This window comes from Typopeltis vanoorti, chromosome 9 (genome assembly GCF_054136105.1).
Source record: "Typopeltis vanoorti isolate ZY-2024b chromosome 9, IOZ_Tvanoo_1.0, whole genome shotgun sequence".
In the NCBI taxonomy this organism is placed as follows: domain Eukaryota; kingdom Metazoa; phylum Arthropoda; class Arachnida; order Uropygi; family Thelyphonidae; genus Typopeltis; species Typopeltis vanoorti.
In genome coordinates, this window is record NC_143557.1 from 9,987,653 (window position 1) to 10,015,508 (window position 27,856).

General features: G+C 35.1%; 1 protein-coding gene across 2 annotated transcripts in view; it reads left to right on the forward strand.

Annotated features, from left to right (window-relative positions):
* Positions 1-12,327, forward strand: part of Pdk1 (Phosphoinositide-dependent kinase 1) — a 355,658-nt gene extending 343,331 nt beyond the window's left edge. For both annotated transcript variants that reach the window (XM_090398374.1, XM_090398375.1), the window contains one exon: positions 11,971-12,327. In XM_090398374.1, coding sequence (XP_090254500.1) covers positions 11,971-12,072 — 102 coding nt within the window. In that variant the 3' untranslated portion in view covers positions 12,073-12,327. The remainder of the gene's footprint in view (positions 1-11,970) is intronic.
* Positions 12,328-27,856: the final 15,529 nt, after the last annotated feature.

Below are 27,856 nucleotides of genomic sequence, written 5' to 3' on the forward strand. Positions count from 1 at the left end.
CTATCTGCTAACACTCTAAGATCCCTAGCCTAATCTCACCAATATAATACGACATTGGATATCTAATCATGCCGAAGTGAATGACTTTAAATTTACTGACACCTATTCTCCCATGCCCACAGTTCCAGCCTATTCAAATCATTCTGCAAAGACTGCATACCAGCAGCATTCGTGATTACCCTACCTATCTTTGCATCATCATCAGCAAATAACTGTATGTCACTTGTCAAGTCCTTCCCAATATCATTAATGTACAGATTGAATAACAGTGGACCAAGCACTGATCCTTGTGGTACACCACTTGTTACCTTAAACCTTGCAGACTCAGATCCCCAGTATACCACTTTTTGATATCTGTCAGTCAGCCATCCTCTTATCCATGCTAATATTGTATAACCCAAACCTATTTTCTCCAATTTATGCAGCAGTCTGCCATGCTCTGTCAAAAGCCTTAGCAAAATCCAAAAGTATCATGGTGTATCCATTCCCCTTGTCTAGTTCAGCGGTAACATTGTTATAGAATGTAAACAAGTTGCTAAACCCTTAGTAAACCCGTGTTGTTCATTGCAAAGTAGAGATTCACTGTCAATGCATTTCTGAATGTGGGCTCTAACCAATTTTTTCAAAATCTTCACCACCACCACCACCCCTGAGATACTAATTGGTTGATAGTTGGATACATCGGTCTTTGCACTACCCTAGTGCAATGGAATTACCATTCATTCCTTCCATTCCTGTGGAATCTTCCCTGTTCTGAGACTCATATTAAACATTCTGGTCAAAGGAATGGCCAGTTCAGCTGAACACTCTTTTAGCACATGTGCTGATATTCCATCAGTCCCTATTGCTGAATTCTTATTCAGTTTGTGCAACAGCTCTAATACCTTGGCCTCACACACCTGCGTTTCTTCATCTAGTGAAGAGGTAACAGTGAGCTCAATGTTGCTTTCACAAGGTTGATAGTTTTTAATGAAATGGGCACTCATTAACTGAACAATCTCTTCTGCATCTGTAACCTTCATGCCATCTATATTTAGAAGACCTATTCTTTCATATTCATTCTTTCTTTTACTTGCAGCATATTGATGGAATTCTTGTGGGTTGTCATTTGCACGCAGAGCCAGTTTCTTTTCATAATCAGACTTTGCTTTCCATACAACAGTTATGACTATTCTAGCCTGCTGCTTATAACGTTCATAACGGACATCATCCTTATGCAAATGGTATTCCTTCCACATCGTCCTTTTCATACGAATCTCTTGTTTTATAAGATTACACATCCATTTGACACCTACTCTATTTATTCTTCAAACTCTTGGCACACATTATGATATCGCATCACATAAGTATTTAACAATTTTTTAGTTAAGTATTTAAGTATTTTTAAGTTGATGGGCACTGTTGTATCCCAATTTACGATTATTATCCTATCTAGTGAAATTATGCTTATCTATGTTCAACTATTATCTGTGCACGAGATACCACCCAAAATACAAATATTTAAGTTATTTCTCCCCTTAGTGTCCCTAATATTTATATTATGCTGCGCCTTTTGGGACATTTAGTTTGAGATATTAAATACAAAAACAAGGAGCAATTACTAAAATATGTCTGAATGTGAAACAATATTGCAGTCGTGACACTTTATCTCGTTTTTTTTTTACACATTAATTTTCCCGCACGATTAGGTTCATTTGTTTTTCAAGTGGTGCATTGGGTAGCAATTTCAGACAACTGTTTTATCAATGAATAAAGGTTTATTAAACTCATTAGCATGGTACAATTCAATTTCTAATATAATTCAATTCAGTACTAAGAAAATATTTACAAAGCAACATTAGCTTATCACAAGTAATTTGGCTATGATCCTATATGAGTAATGCGATCATGCTGCCATGACAAATTCGACTCATACAATCATATGTATAATCCCTTATCTAATTAAACTTTAGCTAACCCTATATTAGTCTGAATACGCTATATGCTGTAGCACATGGACATATGTAATCAATTCGCTCTATTTAACTATCCAAAACTATGTAGATTAAATTATCCTTTCACTGTACTAACACATAACTTTGACATTTAAAACTTTCCTATAAGTTACAAATAAGTTACAATACATATGCATAATTCTCAGGACACATGAATTACTTATATAATATTAATATTAGCAAGTATACTTTCATTATAATCAGTCATATACTAAAGTCCTAGTATAATTTTCCTTAGCCTCTTCAACAGTTCAGTAATAGAATAATGATAACAATTACAGACGATTTTCAGTTAACACGAAATTTTTACAGTACCTTTTTCTCTTGAGTTTTCTATATTGGCCTCTACCATTTTCCTATTGAACTATCCTGGTATGATCTCTCCTATAATCAGTCACTCATAAGTACTTTTGGCATCAAACTGTGCTTATGCGATCTTTACATTTCGTTCTTGAATTAAGGACACACTTTGAATCATCTATATAATGGCTGTGAAACTCATCACATGGACACCGACTTCTTTACAGATTTCCTTTTCACTGGACGATGAAACACATAGATAATACCTTCTTTCCTTTAGCTAAATGGCATTCCTCGTTTCTTACCACAGGAAATACGGAATCGAAATCCCGCTCACTTTTGTTTCCTTGTTGTGACAACGGAGATATAACTCCAATCCCGCCACTCAGGAAAACCACGTGAAACCTATACGAAGGAGCTCGTGAAGAAACTATCCGGGGAAAAGCCAAAAGCCTCTTGGGGGGGGGGGGGGTTCTAACCCTTTTATACCTTGACTCCTAACGGCACCCACTTTAATTTCTTTTCTCCACCCCTTACTTGATTCAACTTCACCGACCAATTAGGGTGGCGTTTTTCTGCCAAACATCCTTTGGTCGGTGAGCCCGTGATGATGTCTAAATCCGGGAATTGACCCTGAGCGATAGTCTGTTGTTTTTCTTTTGCTAGCCTCTAATTTAATCCCCCTTCCAAAATTTTTCTATGAATTTACTTAATATTTTAATCTCTAGCCTCTCACATACAATTTCTTATGACTAATCCTTTTCTGTCTTACTTAGCTAAATTTTTTTTTTTATATCATATCATAACACTAATATATTCTTTCTTGTATTATTTAGTTCAACAAACACTTTTTTTGACATATATTTTACTTGGATGCAAGAATATTTTTCTATCTTTTAAATAATTCATCTATTAGTTTTTATACAGGGGTTTTATTTTATTTGCTCTTCATGTTACACCATGATAGCTTGGAATTCTACATTCTTAAGGTATCAGGGTGTAACAGCACTCTTGTGTTATCAATGCTCATGGTGAATGCAAATGGTTCCACCTTGTACAAGCCCATAGAACTAAAAACTGTATAATGATTACCATGAAATTTAACCAGAGGATGAATAATAGTGGCTCCCAGATCTCAATCCACCTTATCCCTCTTAGTATAGGGCTCCAAAGTAGGTTGTCCAGTCAAGGTGCCCATGCTTACACCTAATCATTAATGACTATGCTTACAGTTTATATCTGAGCAACATCATTGGATCATTGAAAAATAAAAAGAAAGAAAAAGTTGCTTTTTTTTTTGGATGGAGCTTGCTTAACCCACCACACTTGCTGTGTGCATAGTAGTAGGTTGAGTTACCCAACAACCTAGGAGAGGAATCACCTCAATGTCCCAGGTGCAGCAGAAGCAGCATTATGTTTTTATAGAGGATGTTTTCTTGAGAATTTCTTGGGTCCTGTGATAACTGTAGACCATGCTGCATAGTACTTATCCATTGTGGTTGATCAGGTACACCTCTTCATGAAAACTGTTTTCCCTGATAGCACAAGTGTTTTCCTTCAGGAAACACCTGTGCCATACTGGCAGCATGACATTACACTTTGCCATGCTGCCAGTATTGTTCCATTAAACCAAACATTAAGTTCCATGTGTTAGTATAGCTGCTGAAGTTACCAGATTTGAATCTCATATATTATTTTTGGGATGACATGGATTTGAGAGCTGGTATTTGAATACTACCCCCCCAAAAAAAAATGTAGATCTACAGGATACAATTCTCATAACATGTACAACATACCTGCTGCGACATTCATAGGATTCAAGAATCCATGCTACACTGCATACTGGTAGCCCTGCTAGCACAAGGAGGATGATCTACAAATTATTAGTATGCTGGTCATAATATTTTAACTGTACTTTATATGTAGATTGACTTGTCTTATTAGCAGAGGAGTTGGACTAGCAGTTCAGTGTTGCTGATTGCAGAGTCCTTGGAATTCAGAACTGGAGAGCTGATTTTATTGGAGTAGCTCTCCAGTTCTGAAAAAAAAGTTCTAACAAGAAATGAAAGAGACATGGAATATAGGGTTTTGATGGATAAGGACTTTAAGAAGACACACATCAAAGGTTGTAATGAAAAACAGTGCATTTCTGCAATAATAAGAAAACTATCAAACATGAAGCAGAATTAATTATCCATCAACTTCACATTGATATGATCCTGATCATCTGGCCTGATTGACTGAATGTAGTGTACTCATTTTCCAAACAACAAGCTACTGGTCCAAATCCTGGACCAGTAGCTTGACCATTGAGATGCTTGTTCTTAAGAGTGTGTTTATGCAGATCAGTTTTATTGATCAGCATGAGACTACTATCCCACTTACTGGTTGCCTGAGGTGACTTGAAAAAATTCTATATTTAGTCTCCAGAGTAGCCTTTCTCAATCTTTTTACCTGGAGTAAGCTTTGAAATAATTTTCAAGTCTCAAGGAACTCCTGCTGATATCACATATCAGCATCAGCAGGAGTTCATTCTCTCCTTTCTCCTATCAAAAACTGAGAATGTATTTAATCAAATGAACATAGTCCTACTGCACACTGCTATTCCAAAAGACTTCTAATGAAATTGTTAATGGATCTGCTTGGTCACTGTCCATAGTTCAAAATAAAAAACAAAAAAACTTTTTTTTTTTTTTTATCATCAGTTCTTTCAAAACCCCTAACGACATCTCAGGGAAACATAAGGTTCCATAGAATCCTAGTTGAGAAACCCTGCTGTCGAGTAAGGTTTCCAGGTTATATGTATATATATATATAAAACAGATCAGGGGTGGCCAACTATGCATCCTTTTGGAGCCAAAATAATTCCGATAAAACTTATAAGAGCTTCAACCTTTGACTGATGTGATGGTACGGGAGTGAGTGTGTGCATGGCAAGATTGTAACGAGCTTGTAAGAACTGCTTTGCTAATTACACACCTAATTTTAAGGAGTTTACTAAGAAAATAGATACAAGCAAGGCCTCTACTTGTAAGTAACTGAAATTATTGTGTTTCGACATTAAAATTATTCTAATTGTTCAAAGTAAATTGTGTGTTTTTCTCTCTCTCTCTCTCTCTCTCTCTTCTCTCCTTTTTGTTTATTTTTTCCTGGTAGATCGTGAAGAGCCGCATGAGATGTGGACACAAGCCACATGCGGCTCACGAGCCATGTTGTAGCAACCACATTTATATAGATAAATATATACATATGATAAAAAAAATTATAATGCAGTATATCATTGATATACTGTATATGCATCTGCAGGCTGATTTTTATTTATTTATTTATTTTTAGATTTAATAAGTAAGTACTTTTTTTTTAATATATGATCTCTGATTTAATTTCTTTACTTGAATATATAGCTATTGAGCACATATTCATTTTACGTTGTTGATTTCCTGTATACAAACTGGAAGCAGAGGTTACTTCTGCCTTGTTATTTCTAATGCAGCTAGAAGCAAATTTAATGTTACTATGTCTCATTCATTAGTTTATTATTATTATTATGACAAACCTTTCATGGAGTCAACAGACTCTTCATGGAAGGCCTCACTTAGTTAGCAGCAGCATATCTATCATACTGGCTTCAACTAGTTCAGAGTAGCATTCAGAACACTTGCAGTTCATCCCAGTCACCCTTCACTCCGTGTGAGAAATCTACTCTTCACTTCCCTCTTTATCACAAATTTACACAGCTATCAAGAATTGCCTCTCCTTCTGGAATGCCTCATTAAGAGTTGAATGGGAAAGCCTGAAACATGGTTTAAGAATTGATCAGGATAAAACAAAATACATGGCCATAGATGAAATGACATTTTCACTCACAACATTGACTTTGAGAAGGTGGATGAATTCATTTCCCTTGTAGCTCTAATAAGCACCAAGAATAGATGTCAATCAGAAATTAAAAGAAGAATTTCCATGACGAGGTCAGCAGTGGTGCAGTTGCAGAAAATGTGGAAAGACAGAAACATTTCTATCACCATAAATCAAGACTGGTCAGTAGCTTGGTGTTTTCGATTTTCATTTATGGTGCTGAATCTTGGACACTCAGCAAGAAAGATAAAACAGCTTTGAGGCGTGGTACTGGAGAAGGATGTTGAGAGTTTCCTGAATGGACAAAAGGTCTAATGAAAGTATAATAAGTCAACTAAAAATCAAGAGGCAGCTATATGACATTTTAAATTAAAGAATTCTCAAATATTTCAGTCACATTTGAAGATGTAAAAATTACAACCTGGAAAAACCTTATCATCCAGGGCAAAGTGGAAGGATAAAGAAAAAGAAGACATCCAATACCAAGATCGTTGGACTAGATTAAAAAGATCACTGGACTTATTTTGGAGTTGGCCACTGCTGCAATAAAAGACAGAAAGAAATGGAGAGACATTGTGGCTAGGGTCACAAGTCCTCAGGCATGAGGAGACAGAACTTTTAAAATAGTTTGAAATTATTTTAAGACAGCTGCACACTCATTTAACAATAAACACTAGGTTTAACAACAGGTGTTTGTTATTAAATTATTGTTAATGCCAGTATTTACTGAAGTTTTTGTATATAATATTTTCTCTGTATAATAAAATTATTTTGTTTGTTGTTGACTAAGATGACATACTGATACTTCCAACCATTCTGTTTGAATCGAACTTATATTGCAGCATGTGGATTGACTTTCAACTTAGGGTTGCTTTATAACAGTAACTGAGAAAAATAAATTAGAAACAAAAGAATTAAAAGAAATTTTAATTCTTTTGAATTAGACAAAAAAAAAAAAAAAAAAAAATGAAATGATCTTAAGGTGTGTTTTGTAGTGTTATTCTTGTGTAGTGACGCCATTCATTATCATAAGAAGTAATGCTAAAACTGATGTCAGCTCCATCTTATTTTACCTCATTTTGTAATTAAGATTTTCTGACTGAAACCAAAATTGAAATGACTCTAAATTTTAATAGATCTTAAGCACACAGTTTTGTTAACTTCCATTCAGCAAGAGAGGAATTATTTTCATTGTTTTCAATCATTTTGCCAATAAAAAAAAAGTCCAATTATATTGAAAAAAAAAGTATCTTAATCAATTTGTCTTGAACCTGAGATCGATTCTTTGTATACAATAGAGACTGACATTCTTCAGAATTGAATTTTCAATTGCCATTATTTCCATCATTTACAGCAATTACTGACACATTAGCTCTGACAACATTATGGTACTCTATCAAATTGTGATACTTCCATAAAAACTGACAACTGTGTCAAAAGTTATACTGTGGTTTATAAGACATTGACATATTTTTGGCTTACATACTGTAGGCTGGCCTGATTTGCTGTGAAGACAGTACCTCTGCTCTCCAATCAGTAAGTAATGGGTTCAAATCTCACTGCATTGATAGATGCTCATGAATATCTTTTGGTGGTAGATGAATTTCATTGCTTCTTGAAGTTCTGGGGAAAAAAAAGTTCCTTGTTTGGACTTTTTCAACAAGAGAGTTTTTGGATTATATAACCCTTGGCTGAAGTCATTAATATAATAGATTTACAATCTTTCATTGTTAGTATTCACACATTTTATATTTTATGCATGCCTCAGTAATATACTAATTTTTTATAATAAATTGACATCAGTATTGGATAAAGGAAATGGCAACACAATATTGCTGGACTTGGTAAAAACATATGACACACTACCATGTGTTATTATGTCAATGGTATTGTTACTTACAGCAACAGGTATGGTATAGTATGAAGCTGGTGAGGATAAGAAGATTGATGATCGATAGACATTAGAAAATAGTATATGAAGTACAGTCCAGGAGAAGGCATCTGACTAGCATTGTGTCATAATACTCTGTACTGTGGCTGCTGCTGTTTAATTTGTACATGAATTAATAACATAGGAAATGATCTGAGGGGGAAATGTTTAGTTGTTTCTTGATGCATAACTGCTGTAGTTAATAAACTACTAGAGAGATCTTGCAGGATTATTTAAATAGACTGAAAGTATGAGAAAAGGAGAATGGCTGTCTGTTTAATGTATCAAAGCTGATGTAATTTTGGAGGAATAGATTACCAGCTGTGTACTCCATTGATGGAACTGGATTGCAAGAAATTAATAAAACTAGGTATTTTGGGGTTACCAGCAGACTGTGAGTTCAAGTTCAGAGGCCATATTGAAAAAGTGGTTAAAATAGCTAATACACCTCTCTCTAAAGACTTGATCAAGTAATCTGGCTTGGATGAAAGAAATGGAAAAGATCTAGAGGCAAGGCATTAAGATGGTAGCAAATCTATGGGATGCCCAATATGAAGATAGATTTAAGATATGTGAGCTCAGAAATTAGTTGAGGGTCAGAAAAGGAGGATATATGACTGAGATCTGTAAGATACTTAAATGGTTTTAAAGCAGGAGTCTCAAACTGAATTGGGCCATGGGCCATTTGCTATAAATGTGTATCTCAAGTGGGCCGCAAAACATTTTCGACTAAAAAAACCTGCACTAATTAGAATCGAAGGGAAGTGAAAGAATGAGTATAAATAAATTGGAAAATTAATAACAAAAATTTTATTTATTCTAAGTCATTACAAGACATAAAATAATAATATAATGATTATGACAACTCAAAAAAATAATAATATAATGAATATTTTTATTATATCAATATTTACTATAGATAGCATTTAATCCAAATTAATCCGAAATTAAATTTTATTTGAATAAATCAAATATTTATATAATTTTTTTTTAAATTTTTTTTGAACCTGTGGCATAGTAATTAAATAATAAAGTAACACATAAAAACCACAGTGATATCTTTAATTAGTAAAAGGACAGATATTTCATACTAAAATTAATAGTACATCTTCAATGTCTGTAACAGTAATAGGAATGGAATACGGGCAAAACGTTCAGTGGATCACCTATTAAAATACAATTGTTACTGCATGCTAGGAAATAATAGAAATAACAAATTTAATCTAAGATAAATGGTTTTTTACATAAGATAAAAGTCTCCCAGATCTTTGAGAGAGACATAAAGCTTTATCCCACTGGACACTATGAGTAGAGTCAATACTGTGCTGCGCCAGACCAGACTTCAGAGGTTTGTTATAATCAATATAATATTGATGTTCTTTTATCCAAAGAACAGAAGAACAAAAAATATTTTAGTACGAAATATCTGTCCTTTTACTAATTAAAGATATCACTGTGGTTTTTACGTGTTACTTTATTATTCAAACATTTATATATTTATAGATTCTAAAAAATAGTATAAATTCTCATTAATAACCATCACAAAAATTTACAGTCTCCTGTCAGTTTGTGTTGAAATAAAATACTTCTATATTTTTTTTTTTTTTTTGATGGGAGAGTATATTTTGGGGAATTTTTTAAATGTTACTGAAAATATTTTGGGGAAAAATAATATTTTCGGGTTAATATATATATATATATATTGTTGTAATTAGGATTGAGTTGATTAGTTAAATTTTAATTTTATATATATATATATATATATATACATACATACATGCATAATATAATTATAGTAATTTAATTTCAGTATTTTATTTTTTTCCCAACACTTGACAACGTTTATTATTAACCAGCCTGCCAAAATTTGGACTCACAGATTGTGAGCATACGACCTTCGTTATGGCAGAAAGGTTGACGTCGGTTAATCTTGATCTGTGGGCTGTTTTGTTACCTTTCATACATGAGAATAATTGTTCACATAAATAGGTGCTTCCAAAATAACATAGAATATTTGCTGCAAACTTTTTTATTTCCAGATATTTTTGACCTAAATAACTGTATATTTTTGGTACACCAACTTCTTGGTATTTCGCTTTTAGAAAGGAATCATTTTGGAAATCAATAAGTTCCATTTGAATACAAATAGGAGCTTTTTCGAAATTAAAGGAAAAAGGATCTGTAAAAAGCGAAAAAACTTCTTGCTACTTTAAATTGCCTATCAAATTCTTCTTTTATCTTTTCTAGAAAGTTTTCAGAAAAAAAAACTGAAAATGTGGATGACTTACCAAGAATCTCCTCTTCGTTATAGCTACTTCCGGGATCGAGTGCTGTTTCCTTGTGTGCATTGTCATCTTCTTTCCCGTTATTCCAAGTAAAAATTACAAGGAATTTACAAGATTTCAGATACGTAATGAACACCCTTCACGAATGTCTGAACAGTGAAAGCAGAACGTAAAAATAGACAGCAATGGTAGGCCAATAGAACAGCTATGAAGATGTGGATATGATTGGTGCAGTTTTAACAAAAGATCGCGTTACCAAAACACAAAGTCGAGCCGACATTTTTGAGCTGAAACGCTAATTCTCTTCATCCAAATTCCATATTATCTGAAACTGTCATAACAATATTCGCTCTATATGTCTTTTAACACGTTTACTAATTTTATTGCAGCTTTGTGTTTGAGTTAGTGGGGGACTCACACACATCTAACTAAAAACAATAGATTTTAGTTAGATACTGTGTTTGCCAGTGAAACATATGGTTTTGCTTAAGTCTAAACAGCATGGTTAATGTGGGGTGGGGGGGGACATGTGACTCAACAGTTAGTGCCGTTTTTATACGTTGTCTCTAATCGCACTAAAGAAATCTATTACATATGTTGAGAAATATATTACACAGACAGCAAATGTCTCTGTACTTTATTCAGTGGTACAATAAAACTACTTGTTTTTCTTGCATCTGCAGTATAATGGTAGTTGGGGAAGGCGTGTTGTTTATTGCCGCAGGGAGCAAGTTATCGTCCCGAAGTGAAAGTGGTTAAACTTTATTTTCATGTGCGATGTACAGTACATGCAAAACTTTTTATTTTCTTTTTTCATAAAGTAAAATCAGGGTATTCATAAAGTAAAATGAGTCATCTGCGAGGGCGAGATATATTCAAGTAAATACGGTATTTCTGTTTTATTATAAAAAGCAACCATCCTTTTTTTTTTATCTTTCCTTGAGGCGTCGGGGGCCACACGCGCCCGCCAGTTTGACACCCCTGTTTTAAGGATTGATTTTATAGGAAATTTTTCGATACATGACGTGTAGGGAGAACTAGGGGTCATCCCTGAATTGAGTGAGTGGTGTTAGCAAGGGCATAAGGACTAGTTTTTGTGCTTAGTGAATTAGTGGAATAGGTTGGCATAGTCATTTGTGAGTTCTTTGTTGATGAATGGGTTCAAAACAAGGTATGACAGGTATTGTGCATATGATGGTTAGTATTTGGTGAAATTATTATCATCATCAGATATCCATAGAGTCAAAGTACTTACTGTGGGAGGTTCCACTCTCACATCTGTAGCCCATCATACTTTAAATGTATTCAGTTCTGCACTCTCCATGTGAAAAACCTTGTTCTCCCACCCAGATGGGAGAACAAGGATGGCTTCTTGTTCTCCCACCATCTCCCATTCTAAGAAAAACCTCATCTAGTTATCTAGTAATAACCCCTTAACATATATATCAATCATATCTCCCCTCGCCAACTTTCCAAAGACAACAGGAATGTTGACGGCCTGTATAATAATAATTATTGTGGTGTCATTTTTTAAAACTATTATATTTATTAATCATACATGAGTTATATTTTGTGTTTCTAATTTTTTTTTTTTTTTTTAAAGCCAAATCGTACTTATTATTTAGAAGATCCTGAAGGATATGCCCTGGAATGGTGTAGAGTTATCGATGAAGTCAGAAAAGCTACTTACAAACAGTGCTCTTAACATTAACAGTGATTTAGGATGTTGCTGCTTGAAGATTTTAAGTGGAATTTATAGTTCTAGCATTCAAACTTATTCTTAAATTGTACATAAATCATGAAACAGCTGTCATATAGCAGAAATTCTTGCTAGGAATTGAAGAAAAACATGATAGATACTGAGATATTTTTTTTACTTATTTCAAAAAAACTGGATTTCCTTCCCCCTTCCCCTTGATGATCAGATAAAGTATTTAAATACAATACAGATTAATGTTAAGATATGTTTTTCAAGCAGTTATACAAATGAACGTAACCTTCTGGAACTGATTACATTGCACTACCATCACATTTAATATACGTTGTGAAATTTTGAGTATAGAAAATAAACACTTTGTGATATATTTCATTAACTGAACTATTTGGGTTATTTAACTATATCTTTATTTTACTACAGCTAATGAATATTAATTGACATATTTCATCATAATATGTTTGCGACATCTGAAATTCAGGTCTATTTTATTTTATTTTAGTTCACAGTTTTATTAAAGGTAGTCTTATATTCTTAGATCTATGTGTGTATGAGCCCAAACCTTGCAATCTTTCTAGTACGCTGGTGTTCAAAACCTAAGGACGAACACCATTTCTGAAGATTACAATCACAAATTCAGGCTAATCATTCGCATTTCAAATGGTGCACTAAGAGATCGTGTGTTGGCACACGCCACGATAAAAGGCAAAAGGTTGCTTTAAGCAAATTGTGTTTGATGCAAGCTCTTTTCATAAATTAATCAAGTTGTAAACTTGGATGTCTTGCAATGTCTCAAAGACATCATCCAGATGATTTCAGACAGGGAAGAATTATTGGAAAGCTTGAGGAAGGGTTTGGTGCTAAGCATGATACAACATTGTGAGAGTGGTATTGTAGTTCGAGGTGGATATATTCTATACTGAAATGTCCTTCTGCATAGTTTTCTCTTAAGCACCGTACATTAATTCCTTAACTACATCCTTAGGAAATTTGTAACTTTTGTCAAAAATATATTGCAGTGTGCAAAATTCATAACACATTTTTCCTGTAATGTAATTTATTAGTATAAATACAAGAAAATTTTTTCATATACAGGTAAAAATGTAGTTCGTGGTTAGCTTTTGGACACCAGTGTAGTTCTGAATTGTATGATTAAATTGCAGAAAGTCCCTGCTATTGTCAGTTAGTACTAATATTTTATTGGTTACTTAATATGCAATATTCTAATACAGCTGATAGCATTAGTGTCATTTTTTAAAGAGCTAGACTTCAGTGCTAAAATGCAAAGAACATTTATAGGGTCTTTACAGCAAAAAGTGAGATAACCAATCTTATATGGAGGTGGGGGCAGTTGTTGCAAAGCAGACAGACAGACTAGCCAAAGAACAGAACCCATTGAGAAATATTGCTAATTATCATCAATCACCATTGGCTCTCTAACACATTCCAGGAATGTGTTAGTAGAGCCAATCTCAGGTGGTATGGTCACTTAAACAGAATGGTAGAGGAAAGATTAGCAAAACAAGTGTTCTCTGCCAGGTTGGCAGGAAAAAAGACCCAGAGGAAGACCAAGATATAGGTGGATTGATACAGTAAAAAGTGCTTTAGAAGATAGAAATATAAAATCTGATAATCTTGGGGTCTTGGCAGGTAACAGATTGACTTAGGGGAAAATTGTAGATAGGAAGTTAGTAATGATGTAGGTTTTTCGTGTAGTGCTATCATATCCTATACACCCCTTGAGGGTATATGTCAGGAATTTGATGATGATGGACTTTGCTCCTGGATCTGTTTTTCTAACATGTCCCATATATTCTCAGTGGGATTCAGACCCAAGCTTTATTGTGGCCAGGAAAGATGGTGAAAGTTGTGTCATGTTTGCTAAACAATTCTTACATGATGGACATTAGCATTGTTGTTCATGAAACAACCTTCACCTGCTGGATAAAATGTGACATTGCAGAATGGACTTGATTGTTCAGATATTCCTTGGTGGAGACTTGTTCCATATCAACAGAACATATTCAAAACCATTACACCAACTCCAGAACCTCAAGTTGTGTTGACAAAGCAAACTGGATTTGTTGCTCCTTGGGGATGCCTACCATCAGAATAGAACAAGGTGTACTATGACTCATCATACCATATGACTTTTCCGTTTTTGCAATATACAGGCACAGTGTTCCTGACACCACTGTAGGCAAACTTTCCATTTCTTCATAGAAATCAGGGTTTCTGTATAGCAATGCAGCTGCCAATACCAATCCTCTTCAATTCCTTTCACATAGAAGGGTTTCCAACTCATGTTCGGTAAGACATGAGTTGGGAACATCTTTCATTAAACGCTTTGGTCAGTTGCCACAAACAAGAAGTTCTATTTGTCTGTATAAGCTTTCTCAGATGACTGCGATCTCATTATTGACAGACTATCTTAGGACCACAGCTACGTCTCTCAGACAGCAAAGTGGATTATTTTTCCGCTGATTAAACACCAGAGATATCTCACGATTTGAAAAAAAAGTCAACTTTGTTGTTTTTAAAATTGTGGTTCCAGCCACATGGTCACTCACAATAAGCCCTTTGTCAAACTCTTTTTCCCATTGTGATCAACACTGTTTGATCATTACTGACCAGCTGCATGCTTTAAATAGTTGCCTGAAACAAACACGTGGTGATGCACATGACCAAGTATTTTGTACGCTGTGTAAATAATGGTAAACATTATTTACACAGCGGGCCAGTATGTGTACTTCAAGTATGGGTATGTATTCCTGGCTGCATTCTTGTTGAATCTTTTCTACCACTCCCCTGAAGTACACATACTGGCCCCTGAATAAGAAACCTTTATGCAGATATATGTAAATAGTACTTACACAGCGTACAAAATACTTGGTCATGGACTTTTTAATAGCCTCCAGAATATTTTGCCACCTTCTTGATATTTATTTTCTGTGTTCTCACCAAAGTGTTCCCATGACTTTTTAGTTTTACACAGTGCTTTGCTTTCTTAGATTTTTTATCTTTATTCTCTAACAGCACAAGCTGACTTACTTGGCAGGAACTTTTTATATGCATTTTGCTTTTCCTTGACTGCCTCTTTAACTTCCTGAGTCCACCATGGAGTTCTGATTTTTCTTTCCTTGTAGATTACTTCACCACATGCTGCTCAAACCAAATCAAGCAATGTTTTCTTCAGGGTTTGCCTCTGAATCGTTAAGGTTTGGTTCTTGTTTTCGATCCCATTCATTTTTTCTTGAATAATGGTTGTGTACAGTTCACTTCTTTTCAACATGATATTCAGTTTCATCCTGCTCAAAACTAAACAGTGATCACTTCCAATTTCATATCCTCTGTATATGTTTGTGTCCTGAACCACATGAAAATATTACTATCAAAAATAATGTAGTCAATGACACTTTTCTTATTCAACTTATTCTTTTATAAACATTTTTATGTTGGAACATGATGTTAGTAAGGACTAGTGAGGAAAAATCTAACAATTACTTCCCATTATTATCTTTGCTTTCCAAATTTTCCCCAAACGTTTCTGATGCCACTTCATACTCTGATGATGGATCTTTTCCTGTTTTGTTGTATCAGCTGCGTTCTCTAATGCCTAAAAACATTCTTCCATTTCTACTAAGAAAGAAATGGAGGAATTTTTCAAGGCATTAGAGAAGGCAGCTGACACAACAAAAAAAGCAAAAGTTGGGTCATGTTAACATTGCTAGCAATGGAGATCAAATTATCTGTTTTATCGTTTATCAAGATGTCTTAAAAGCCAAGTTACTTGGGCATAACAGTCCACTAGGTCTGATATTTAAAAAAATGCAAAATGAATGAAATGGAGAAATGAATATGCAGTTAAATAACCCAAATAGTTTTATTTTGCTTGATGAGGAGAAAATGCGACAGACATCATTTAAAACTATTTCTGACAAAGGAGTGCATTTCATTTGCCAGTTATTTAACTTTTTTATGGACTATTAAAATTGTCAATTGTTTTACCACCTGTTACTTAGACTGATGACAGATGAAAATATTCTCACTTCCTGTTGTGTCCCAGGATGCTAAAAATTTTGTATAAAGTTAGCTTGAACTAGGGATTTGCTGGTAAATGTTTAATGACCAGCCAGAGGTTGAATTCAAAACAAGAACTAAAGAGTTCTTGTTTTGAATTCAACCCCCCCCCTCAAAAAAAAATTATATACATATTCCATTATCAGCAGACATGCCCTTAATTTTACCTGTACTGCTGTTTCTTGGATAATGACCTCATTTAGCAGTGTAAAATCTTTGACAGACATCAAAATAGGAATATTACCTTAAGAAGAAGAAGCCTAGGAAAAATTAAGTGGATTCTTGCTAATAAATTAGTATTCCTATAAAACTGCTGGAGATAATCTCTACACAGGCTTTTCTGCATAATGAGGGGGGGGGGTGCCAAAATAAGTGTACTCACTGCTGAATTTTATTTGTCACCATATATACAAGCTTATTATACAAATTCTGCCAGCCATTGTCGATTTGTACAGCTCTACAGTTTATAGCAACTCATTTTAACAACCAGCTTGTGCAAGCTAGCTTCAGCACACCACACCACTGGCCTGAACTGTTGAGAAAAACCCAAAATATTTTAGTAAGTACTCCATGAAGTTTTTGATTGTTCCCAAATGTACAGTTTGTTATAATAATAATCCTTGACATTTACAAGCCACAGATTATCTTTCTGAGGTCCACAACCTGTGCAGAGATTTGCTTTCATAGAATAAATGGTTAATCTTATGTCTAGATATATTTTTGTATTTAAAACTGCATGTGTTTTACTAATGTGATAAACCTGAGTTTCTGGAAAAGAAACCCTCCTGTCTCTGTATGAGACTAGTTAACTCACTTCAGCTGAAAACTCTTATGAAGATTCATTCATTGCACCTAGACAGAAGTTTAACCTCTTTCTTTCCAACCAATGGGTATCGTCAATACTGATTGGACTACAGAAACTTATGTAATGTGCAATGATTTTACTACCAGTTATAATATAAAATTATATAGTCACAAAAACTAGGAAGTGTTGGAGCAATTATTTCAAAACCTGACTTTCACGATTAAATGTGTGTTATCTTGGGCACTCCAAATTAAAAACTTTTCATTTCATATTGTCATTCAGAATATATATTATCAATTCAACTCAATTTTTTCCCTGCAATAAATATTAGCTTTCAATTGTGCACTCTTCAAGGAAACATTCCATTGATTGGTTTCAGGGTTTAATTTCTGATTAGTTGATGACTGGATCTGCACTTTTTTTATTTCATTTTCCATCAGCAAATTTTCTCAACTAGAAATTCAGATTTTACAGCTGGATAGATTTGTTCCAGAACATTATGAACTTAACTCCATAGCCTTGGTTTTTGTGGAAGAGTAGCTGCATTGCTAACCAAACATTATTCTCCATTCTTTGCATGTCCCCCCTCTCTCTCTCTCTCTCTCTCTCTCACACACACACACACACACACACACACACACACAATGCTGGGTGTGATGTTATGCAGGGCTCAAGTTTGGTAAATACCACTGGAGCTGTGTCATGTAGTGACAAGTAATGATATCCCATTTTCAAATCAGATGAAAAATTGATATCATAACTAACAATGGGAAACGTGAATCCAAGTCTTTTCAGTCAAAGAACTTGATCAAAGTCAACTTAACTGTGAAGGCTTTGTACACTTTGATAGCTGCAGTTGCTGGTTATCAATGTCTTAGGAAAATGTAGAAATTTAGTCCTGCAAGTCATGGAATTTGTGACTCAGCAACAGCTGAGTCACAAATTCCATGACTTCCCTCCTGTATATTGAACTTGACATTCAGTACACAGGGACGGACTATCAGGACTAACAGGAGAATATCATCGCTTTTACAATATCATGCCATGGTACAAGAACAATAGGTGTTTAGAAATCAGAATTAAATTGATTTTTACTTGACACACACACATCATCATTTGTAATTATTATGAAGATTCTTTATTAAATCTGCTGAATTAGTAATTGTAGTAGAAAATTTTTAAAAAAATCCAGGCTTTACTTAATAGCAACATTATGATGAACAGTAAAGCAGACTATATTCATATAACTAGCATTCAGAGCAGGGAACTATTAAATACAGATCATACTCTCAATTCCTAAAGTGGTGAATCTTATGAATGCATAATATAAGAAAGTTTATTGAAATTCAGATTTTAAAACTGCCAGGGCCATACTTATACTTTTCCCGAGGGAAGCGGGGCCTGGGGTCTAAAGTGCTCTGGGGCCCTTAAATTGACCCTAATTTTTCCAGGCCCCAGCTGAAGCCTCGTGCACCTATGCTTAAGTACAGTCCTGAAAACAGCTAAATTTGATTAATAATAGCCACGAGTTAATATCACTTAATATACATATCTAATTGCTGAAATCTTTGGGAGGTTAGCACGTATAAAACTAGTTGTTTTCCTCATTTAATGAAAAAAAATTAACCAGATGTACCAAAATATAGAGGGACTTCTCTTGTATGATATACAGGTGATTCTCACTATAGCAAACTCAAGGAGACTTCGTGCAAAATTGATTGTAGTGGATAGTTTGCTATAGTAAATTTCCAACATTGTATCTACGCGAATTTGATTAGAGACTTTTAAGAAATTTATAATAATCCCACTGAACTTTGTTATAGTTAGAGTATTATAATGGTCTTTGCTGTAGTGAGAGTTTCTACTTCTTGCTTGCAAGTGATTGTTGGAATAGTTGAGACCTTGGTGCTCTAGGATCTGTTTAGAGATTCCCACATATTATGCAGATTAAGTTTTAGTGCCAGGATAGAAGTTTCCAATTATAGACTGGGTCCTGTATATTTTCAGTCATCGCAAAGGTGTTGGAAGAAAAAGGTAGTCATGAAGCAATCTGTCAAAAGCATGTGATAGCTTATGTGTGAGTAAGTGTAAATTATGTGGTGTGTTTGTTCTATCACTTTAATTTTGTTTAATATCTATACCTTAATTTGTCTAGTATGATTACCAATTGAACTTCCTTTTTGCTTTATCGTAAACTAAGTTACTTCTATCTTATGACCGCAAATAGTAAGGATCACGTGTGCAAGACATCAAGAACAAAGAAAGTGCTTTGGGCTGAGTCAAATTCTTTGTCTAATTTACTGGTGTTATATTCTAATTTTAAATTTTGGAAAATTTGTTTGTGAGTCTGCTGCACCACCAAAATAGTAGGATAAGAGAAATATCTCCCTCCGTAGAATAAAACATCCAGTATGATAAACCGCGCCTCTCTCTCCAACTAATCTATACACCAAGTTACCTGTATATAATTCTTACTTTGCAGTCGTGGCAATATCTACTTCAAGACACATTGGTTCGATTTTATGCGTAGTGCATTGGACTTAGAGATCAGGCAAGTTATTTTGACAATAAAACAGTTTATTTATCACTAAGTAAAGATACACAATTTACAGATATAAAATTCACTTGATTTTTGTAAATAAGCTCTAACAACTCTCTAAAGTTATCCAATCATATCTCACAACCATCTGAACATTTCTATTTAGGACCGTGTCTATAATTTTTAATCCCCCCCCGTTAACTGTACATACATTCCGATCGTCAACATATAATAAAAACATGCTTAAGGAATTTCTACATTAATAAACTCAAGCAGTTTCACAATAATTTGAGCTAGGTTTTGTCTTATATAGAATTAATTAATTCAGATATTAGCTCAAGGCCTAAAGTATTGCAACATTAACTTTAAATCAATTTCATCAATTCAAACCATCGTCACAATCTAAGTTGATTTCTGATTAAATAATGGAAAGTTTTACTTTTCATGAAGTCTGGTCCTCTCAGGTTGATTCGAGCGATTATCTCTTATTCCCATTAGACCTCATCACTGCACTAGGACATCCCTTTCGAAAATTGCAAGACTTCTTCCTTGTTATCAGCAGACAAATTAATTCCTACAGCTTGGACATTCGGCATCTGGTTCCTCCTAATATGACTTGCTTTAGCTGCATTGTTTTCCTGGCCTTTACTTCTTGAATGAAGGTCTTCGATTGAGATAACGATGAATCGTTATCTCAATCGAAGCTCAGTTGCCGTTACCGAACATTGTACTTTCTGCAGAACTCCTCAGCTTACGGTGACTTTGATACTGTCATGAGTCCGAACTCTCCCGTCGGAACTCCACGTGACTTCCTTGTCCATGAATGGAACTTCACTCTGGAATGTATTCAAACTCCCAGGAATGGAAAAACCAAAAGCCTTGTCTCGACATAGCACACTGCTATTTATTTGGTTCCGATGACAGTCTTTCTTACGTAGTAATTCCGGGGACAAAATTGCTCCGGTCCATAGTGATCCTAAAGCTATACGTGCCCTGGGTGGTGCTAAATGAGCAACAGCAATAGGCAGCCAGTCCATCCTAAGGATCTCCTGGCCAATTTCATGATGTCTACTAAATTTATTGAATATAGTGACTTCCAGAATTTAGAAACATTGGCCCTACACTATGTATTTGTCAATTAAATATTGAATCTATTAGGAAAGCCAAATGCGATTATTTATCGAAATTATTATTAACCAACAATGTTGATGTGATTGCTGTCCCAGAAAGACATGCTGCTGATCCTGAACAGCTCCTTAAAAGAGGTCGCATTCCAGGTTACACTGCTATTGGTGCAACTTATCATGAAGTATATGGAATAACAACATATGTGCAAAATCGTCTTAAAGAAGTTTTTCTTCTCTCTCAAAATATTGTAGAAAACATACATACAGTAGTGATAAAAGTTCAAGATATTACAATTACGAATATTTATAAGCCACCTGGATCACCTTGGCCGGAAAAAATTATTCCTATTGCTGAACATCCCGCAGTCTATAATGGGGACTTTAATAGTCACCATGAACAGTGGAATTATGCTCGAAACAACGAATGTGGCGAAAAACTTGTTGATTGGATCGAACTAAATAATCTTCACTTAGTCTTTGATGCCAAAGACAAAGGCACTTTTAGATCTGCGGCCTGGAAAAGAGACTATAACCCTGATTTATGTCTTGTGAGCAAAAATAATTCATGTCACCCTATGCAAAATCTGAGAAGGGTCTTAGTTTATGTTGACTATGACTTTCCTCATAGTCAACATAGACCGGTATTAATTGACATTGGCATTTCCATTCCATTTGTAAGATCAAAGCCTATCCCATGCTGGAATTTAAAAAAGGCTGACTGGAATAAATACGCAAATGAACTTGACAAATGTATTCGCTGGATATCTCCAATAAGTAGTAATTTTCATCGATTTATAGGTGTAGTCCTGCTTGCTGCCAAGAAAAGTATTCCTAGAGGTATTAGACATAACTATATACATGGTTGGAGCGAAGAATGTGAATTACTTTATAATGAATATCAGATTAACAATGACCCAAAAACAGCCGACGAACTTCTAGAAAACTTGGATATATCCCGAAGGAAAAAATGGGTAACAGTTGAAGGTATAGACTTTACTCACTCCAGCCGTAAAACTTGGAGCCTTCTTAGGAAACTAGGTGGTAGTGCTCCTTTGATTAAAGAACAACCCAAGAATCACCCCAGATCAACTAGCTATACATATTGTTAATATATCTACAGGGATATCGCACAATAAAACTTTATAAGCTCTTCTAAATTTAAATTATAAGTATGTCTGCCTCTATCGATATAGTTGCTAGACCAATCTTTCTTCGGTCATTGCTGTTTGCAAATAATTTTTAATCAGTTTAAGCTTGGAAAAATTTCTTTCCACACTTGCTACGTAGCGACTGCATACCGTAATATGGCTGTATGAGTGCCCTTATTAAGCCGCGCCATGAGGCAGGCTGCCTTTATGCTACACCCTGTCAACTGTACTGTGTATATATATATATATATATATATATATATATATATATATATATATATATATACACACACACACACACACACAAAGAGTGGACCAATCACTACACCCAGCTTCTAAACAATAATCAAATTGAAATAAAACAATATATCAAGAAAAAAAATGAAGAATCAATACAGCTCAATGATCCAAAGAAAATATTGGAAAAACTAAAAAATAGAAAAGCTACAGGAGAAGATGGAATAAATTCAGAACTATACAAATACAGCTCTAAACCATTTCAGTTACGATTAATTAAATTTCTAAACAAAATATGGGAGGACGGAAACATCCCACAAGAATGCAATACAGCAATAGTCATAAACATTCAAAAAAGAAAAAAGTTTGTGGAAACTACAGAGGAATATCCTTATTAAATAAATACATGCTGTAAAATATATCTAGATATAATTAAAAGTAAATTAACACCATGGGCTGATGAAATTATTGGAGAACAGTGCGGTTTTAGGAAAGGAAGATCCTGCACCGATCCCACATTTACACTCAAATTATAGAAAAAAGAATAGAATTTAACCTGCTCACATATATGGCTTTCCTAGATTGTGAGAAAGCATATGATCAAATCAGAACAAAATTAATCAATATACAAGTATCCCTTGCTTAACGCGACGAAATTAATTGCGGCAATCCCTTGATATACACGGCAAGAGTTTTGATTAACACGCCTCTAACCCTGCGGTGCTCGCAGCTGATCTGACAGATACATGCAAAATGTTTAATATAAATATTCTTACACAATTCAGTGTATAGCTTGGAGGTCATGAGTAGCTGTGCATTTCCGCACTGTCTTTTGTTGTCAGTTTGGTTTAACACGTTATGTAAAGGTTTGTGATATTTGACAGTAAATTGTATCTGAGAGATTCCATGACCTCCCATGTCAGTATAGTATGGTTTAGTGGTTTTTTTTTTTTTTTTTTATTCTTTGTTCAATAATGTCTAGATTGTAACTGAAAATAAATAAACTATCATGTATTACTGAAATTGAGAGCCACAGGCTTATATATCATACATGTCCTCTAGGAGATGTGCTTTACATTATGGAAAATACTAAGGAAAGTGATGTGGAGCTTACTCCACCTTTACTACGAGTTGCCCATAAGGTTGCTTATGCTTGCATCTGCCGAAATTTTTAGTTTGTATGTATGTATTCGGCTATGAAATAATGTTGAATTCAATATCCACTTACCCTCTACCATCATGTAGTATATTTGCAGTATTTTTTCTTTATGTTTTATTGCTTGCTTGCCGAGGTGTGGAGAATCATTTTGCTTGTTATCGTAGAATTTATGCCGATAAGGTAAAAACTAAAACTGTTCAAACGACTCTTGATAACTTCTTTTAATTTAAAAAAAAATGCAGTAAATAATGTAGGTACAAGTATTTATTAAACATTTTGCATTCATTTTTTATCTTTCCTGAAAGAGTACCATATAAAACGAATTATTAATACAGTAATCGATCATGGACGAATTGTTATTTTCAACATTGAGTATTATATGTGATTTACGCGGTAACATCGAGGATTAATTAACCGATATCTGCGTAACGCGGCGAAATTAATTGCGGCAATCCCTTGATATTATCGGCAAGAGTTTTGATTAACGCTGCGGACCTCGCAGCTGATCTGACAGATACATGCAAAATGTTTAATATAAATATTCTTACACAATTCAGTGTATAGCTTGGAGGTCATGAGTAGCTGTGCATTCATATGTTACAAGTGATGTTCCACACTGTTTTTTGTCAGTTTGGTTTAACACATGTTATGTAAAGGTATGTGATATTTGACAGTAAATTGTATCAGAGATACCCCGACCTCCGATGCCAGTATACAGTACAGTTTAAGTTCAAATTTTTTGAGGATCTTTTTTAGTATATTTATGGCTAGTCCTCTATCCAGTGACTCTGCCAGGGCGTCAGCGTCAATCTCATTCATACCGATAGAACAAGGTGCAAAATCACTGCTTAAGGTCGTGGGTCCTTGAGTCTGGATAGATATCCTGTAGTCCCAATCAGTGGTCTACCTGCAAAGAGAATCCCGCAACCGTAAAAGACTGCCAGAAAAACCAAGCGTTGGAAAAACGCGCGAAATAACAATTTATAGCACCCTAATAAATGGGAAAAGGAGTGTGAAGAACTCACTTGGCCACAGAGTGAAAACCACCTCCCTAAAATACCATACATCCACCACTGGTCCTCGTTTCGGGTCGGGCCTTCACAGCCACCAGACGTGCATTTTTTTTTTTCATCCAGCAGGGGAGACAGTAGGTTTCAAACTATTAGCTCCAGTGCAAAGTGAGTTTCTCGATAAACCTTATATAAAATAAAATTCAATCAGGTACAGCCTAAAATAATATTCCCGACCATATGAAAAGTCTCAATCACTAGTCATCTCATTTCTTTCACTTTATGCTTCTGTGCTCTAATAGCCTCACTTACATTATTAATTTTCGCACCCGTAAAGCACGATTTTGTCAAACTCTCATCTATTACACCTTTTACTACTGAATCACCATATAACAGTCGCTCCTTAATTTTTCTTTCACTCCCGATCATGTTTTCATTTATCTTATCACGCACTTGCTTCTTTTTGTTAGCTGATCCACTCAGAATACATTTTTATAATCGCTCCAGCTCCCGCTTCGCCCTATGTATCACTCCGCACAACAGCTATCTCTCATTGCAGATAACTCTTCATTTTTTTTTTTTTTTTTTTTATCAATCAAATCATTCTCTCACTTTTAAACTCATTCCCTATGCTATCTGGCGTTACATCACAATTTTCTATCATTCTGAATTTCATCCACTACGTCAATCTCAAGACCTGAGACACACTTCAGATCCTCGCTTTCATGACACTTTCCCACTATTATCACTCTCAAACCAAACTCCAGCCACTCTCGGCAAATAATACATTCTACAGACCTTACATTGGACGAATTCCCTTTGGTTAAATTCTTCAAACAAATGCGGCGTTTTGGACGTCATTGCCTGTCTTCGCTTTGGTACCATGTGCTAGTGTCTTATCAAAATACTAAATTAACTATTTAAAACAAACTTTTTAAGCTAAACTAATTAACCTTAGAATATATTCTAATTCTAGCACAATTTTAGCACTAAAAACGCTATCTTTTAAAAAACTAAACTTATCTTTCAGTGCTCTTTAAATGCAGTACTACTATCAACGCGCCCTATTATTATAACCACACATATGGATGAATGTTTTTTGCAGTTCGGTGAAAAGCAGTGTGATATGTGTGAAAGAAGTACCCACAAAAATTGTAACTGATTAATTCAGTAAAAAATTTTCCATGAAGCTGAACAGATTCCTTATTGAGGCACTTTGACAATCACATTTTGTCTCTTATTTCCATGTACCCATTTGTTACTGAATTAAATTAAACATTTACAATGTTTTGGGGTATTTCTTCTCATCTCATATCACACTGCTTTTCAGCGACTGGCAAAACATTCATCAGATTCACAGAAAATTAATCGCGGGAAAATTCTTCTCAAGAAAATTAAAAATCCTATTGTGATGATATTCATATATTGAAAACAAATTTAAAACAAAAAACACTTTATGTATTATTTAATTCGATTTTGTTTAGATTTCCGAAATATTTTTATTACGTAATAAATTTTTAATATTCTTTAAAAAAATCAGCTAACGCCTTTTTGTTCCAGTATAGGGAATAAGCGAGGCCGTTTTTGAGCCCTATCTAACTTTTGGAGACTTAGTGGGCAGTTCAATCTCCACTGGTAGCCAATCAGAGATGGCTGTCACTAATTAATCGGCACACAGTGAAGAGGGCGGCTAGTAAGTGCCGCCATCTGGTGGTCCCTAACACATATTTAATGTCTGAAAATAGTGTGTGTTCGACGGCCGATTTTTAGCTTCCGGGAGGAAAAACCTGCTAGTCCGTGCCAGAGATCGACTAACTGTGGAACCGGTCGAGAAAAGGCTTACAAAAAGTTCCTCTAGTCGGCGACTAGATTCGAACGCCTTCAATCGTGCGGTCAAGCGCAGTAGAGTGCAAATGCCACTTCTACTGAGCTACACAGGCTCTCTTTTTTTAAAATCAGCTAACGCTTTTTGTTCCCGTATAGGGAGTAGGCAAGGCTGTTTTTAAGCCCTATGTAACTTTTGGAGACTGAGTGGGCAGTTCAATCTCCACTTTATTACTTAGATATTACAGGCTGTGTAGATGGAATATTAATTTCCCAAAACAGGAATAGAGCGGTTAGAGAGAAAGGGCAACAGGTTTAAGAATATTTAGGGAGAAGAGTTATTTCCAACTAATATTTATAGTTATCAAGTCGAAATCCGCTAATGCGTATTTTCCCTTATAGGCAGCAAACGAGATTGTTTTAGCCGTTTTCACTTTTAAAGACCTAGTGGAACGCCCAATCTCTATTGATAGCCAGTAAAGATAGCTCTCCCAAGGGTATCTCCTAATTTAAGCGACACGATTTGATGAAACGGCTAGCAAGTGCTGGTTGCCATGTCGTCGTAAATAACCCTAACACAATATTTTTAACGTCAGAGCACTTAAACCTCATCTGATAAGTTGCTTTCTCAGAGGACTAAACTAACTCATCGAAATAAGGCTTAGAAAAAATTCCTCTAGACGACTACAATGTGACTCATGACGCTCTTTTTTCACAATCTAGTGTTGCCAAGTGCAAACACCACTTCCACTGGGCTAGTTAACTACTTATAATAATATAATAATAATAAGCTGCTTTTTATTCCTTTATAGGGAGTAGGCGAGGCCTTTAAACCCCATTTAGCTTTTGGACACTGAGTGCGCAGTTCAATCTCCACCGGTAACCAAACAGAGATAGCTGGCCTATGTCGATCACTAATTATAGGGAGCCTTCAATGAAGAGACTGGAAAATAAGTACTGGCATCTCTTGGTACCTAACTCTAACAAGTTATGTTACTGGCTGAAATAATGTGGGTTCTACAGTCCATTTTCTTGAGTTTATGGGATGAAAATCTCCACTTTTTGGTAGAAAAATCCCACTTGCTTGCCAGATTTTGACTAACTTGGGAACGGGTCGAAGAAAGGCTTGGAAAAAGTTCCTCCAGTCGGCGACCAGACTCGAACTTATAAGTCTATCTTCGTGCGGCCTAGTACAGAGGATGCAAGCACCACTTCCACCGAGCTACACATGCCTTGAACTATTTATATATTCCTATTGGATATTATATTTATATTTAGAGTAGTTATAAGAGAGAACAAAACATTTAAGAATAGGTAGGAAGAAAGGCACTTAGGAGTATTTATTCTTCGAACTGTTTGCTGTTTTTCTGAGCACTTAGCCACCCATCCGGATGTTTGTGATTGACCCCTCTCCCAATATGGACTGGGTCACTATAGCAGTAGTAGATCCAAACCTCCCGCAATGGGGGAGGCCTTCATACTCAGTGGGTAGAAATATAGACTGTTAATTTTTTTATTTGATTAAGATCATGACGCCTCGTTGGGCAGTCCACATGTACAATATAGGCTCTTTTTGTAAACATTCTTCCACGAGCATCTCTTGGTGAACACGAGAATTATCATCTTGTAAGATAAATGTCTCCTCTATCGCAATCAAATACATTCAAGAATGAGGATTCAGAACCCCATGATTATAAGTTACAGCAATCATAGTTCTGCTAGGAAGCACATATTAGTCGATACATTCATCCGATGAGGTGAGAAGCATGAGATGCTTCCTCAAACCATCACATGACCTCTACCATAAGTATCCATTTCAATGATATTGGATGGGTGATAATGTATC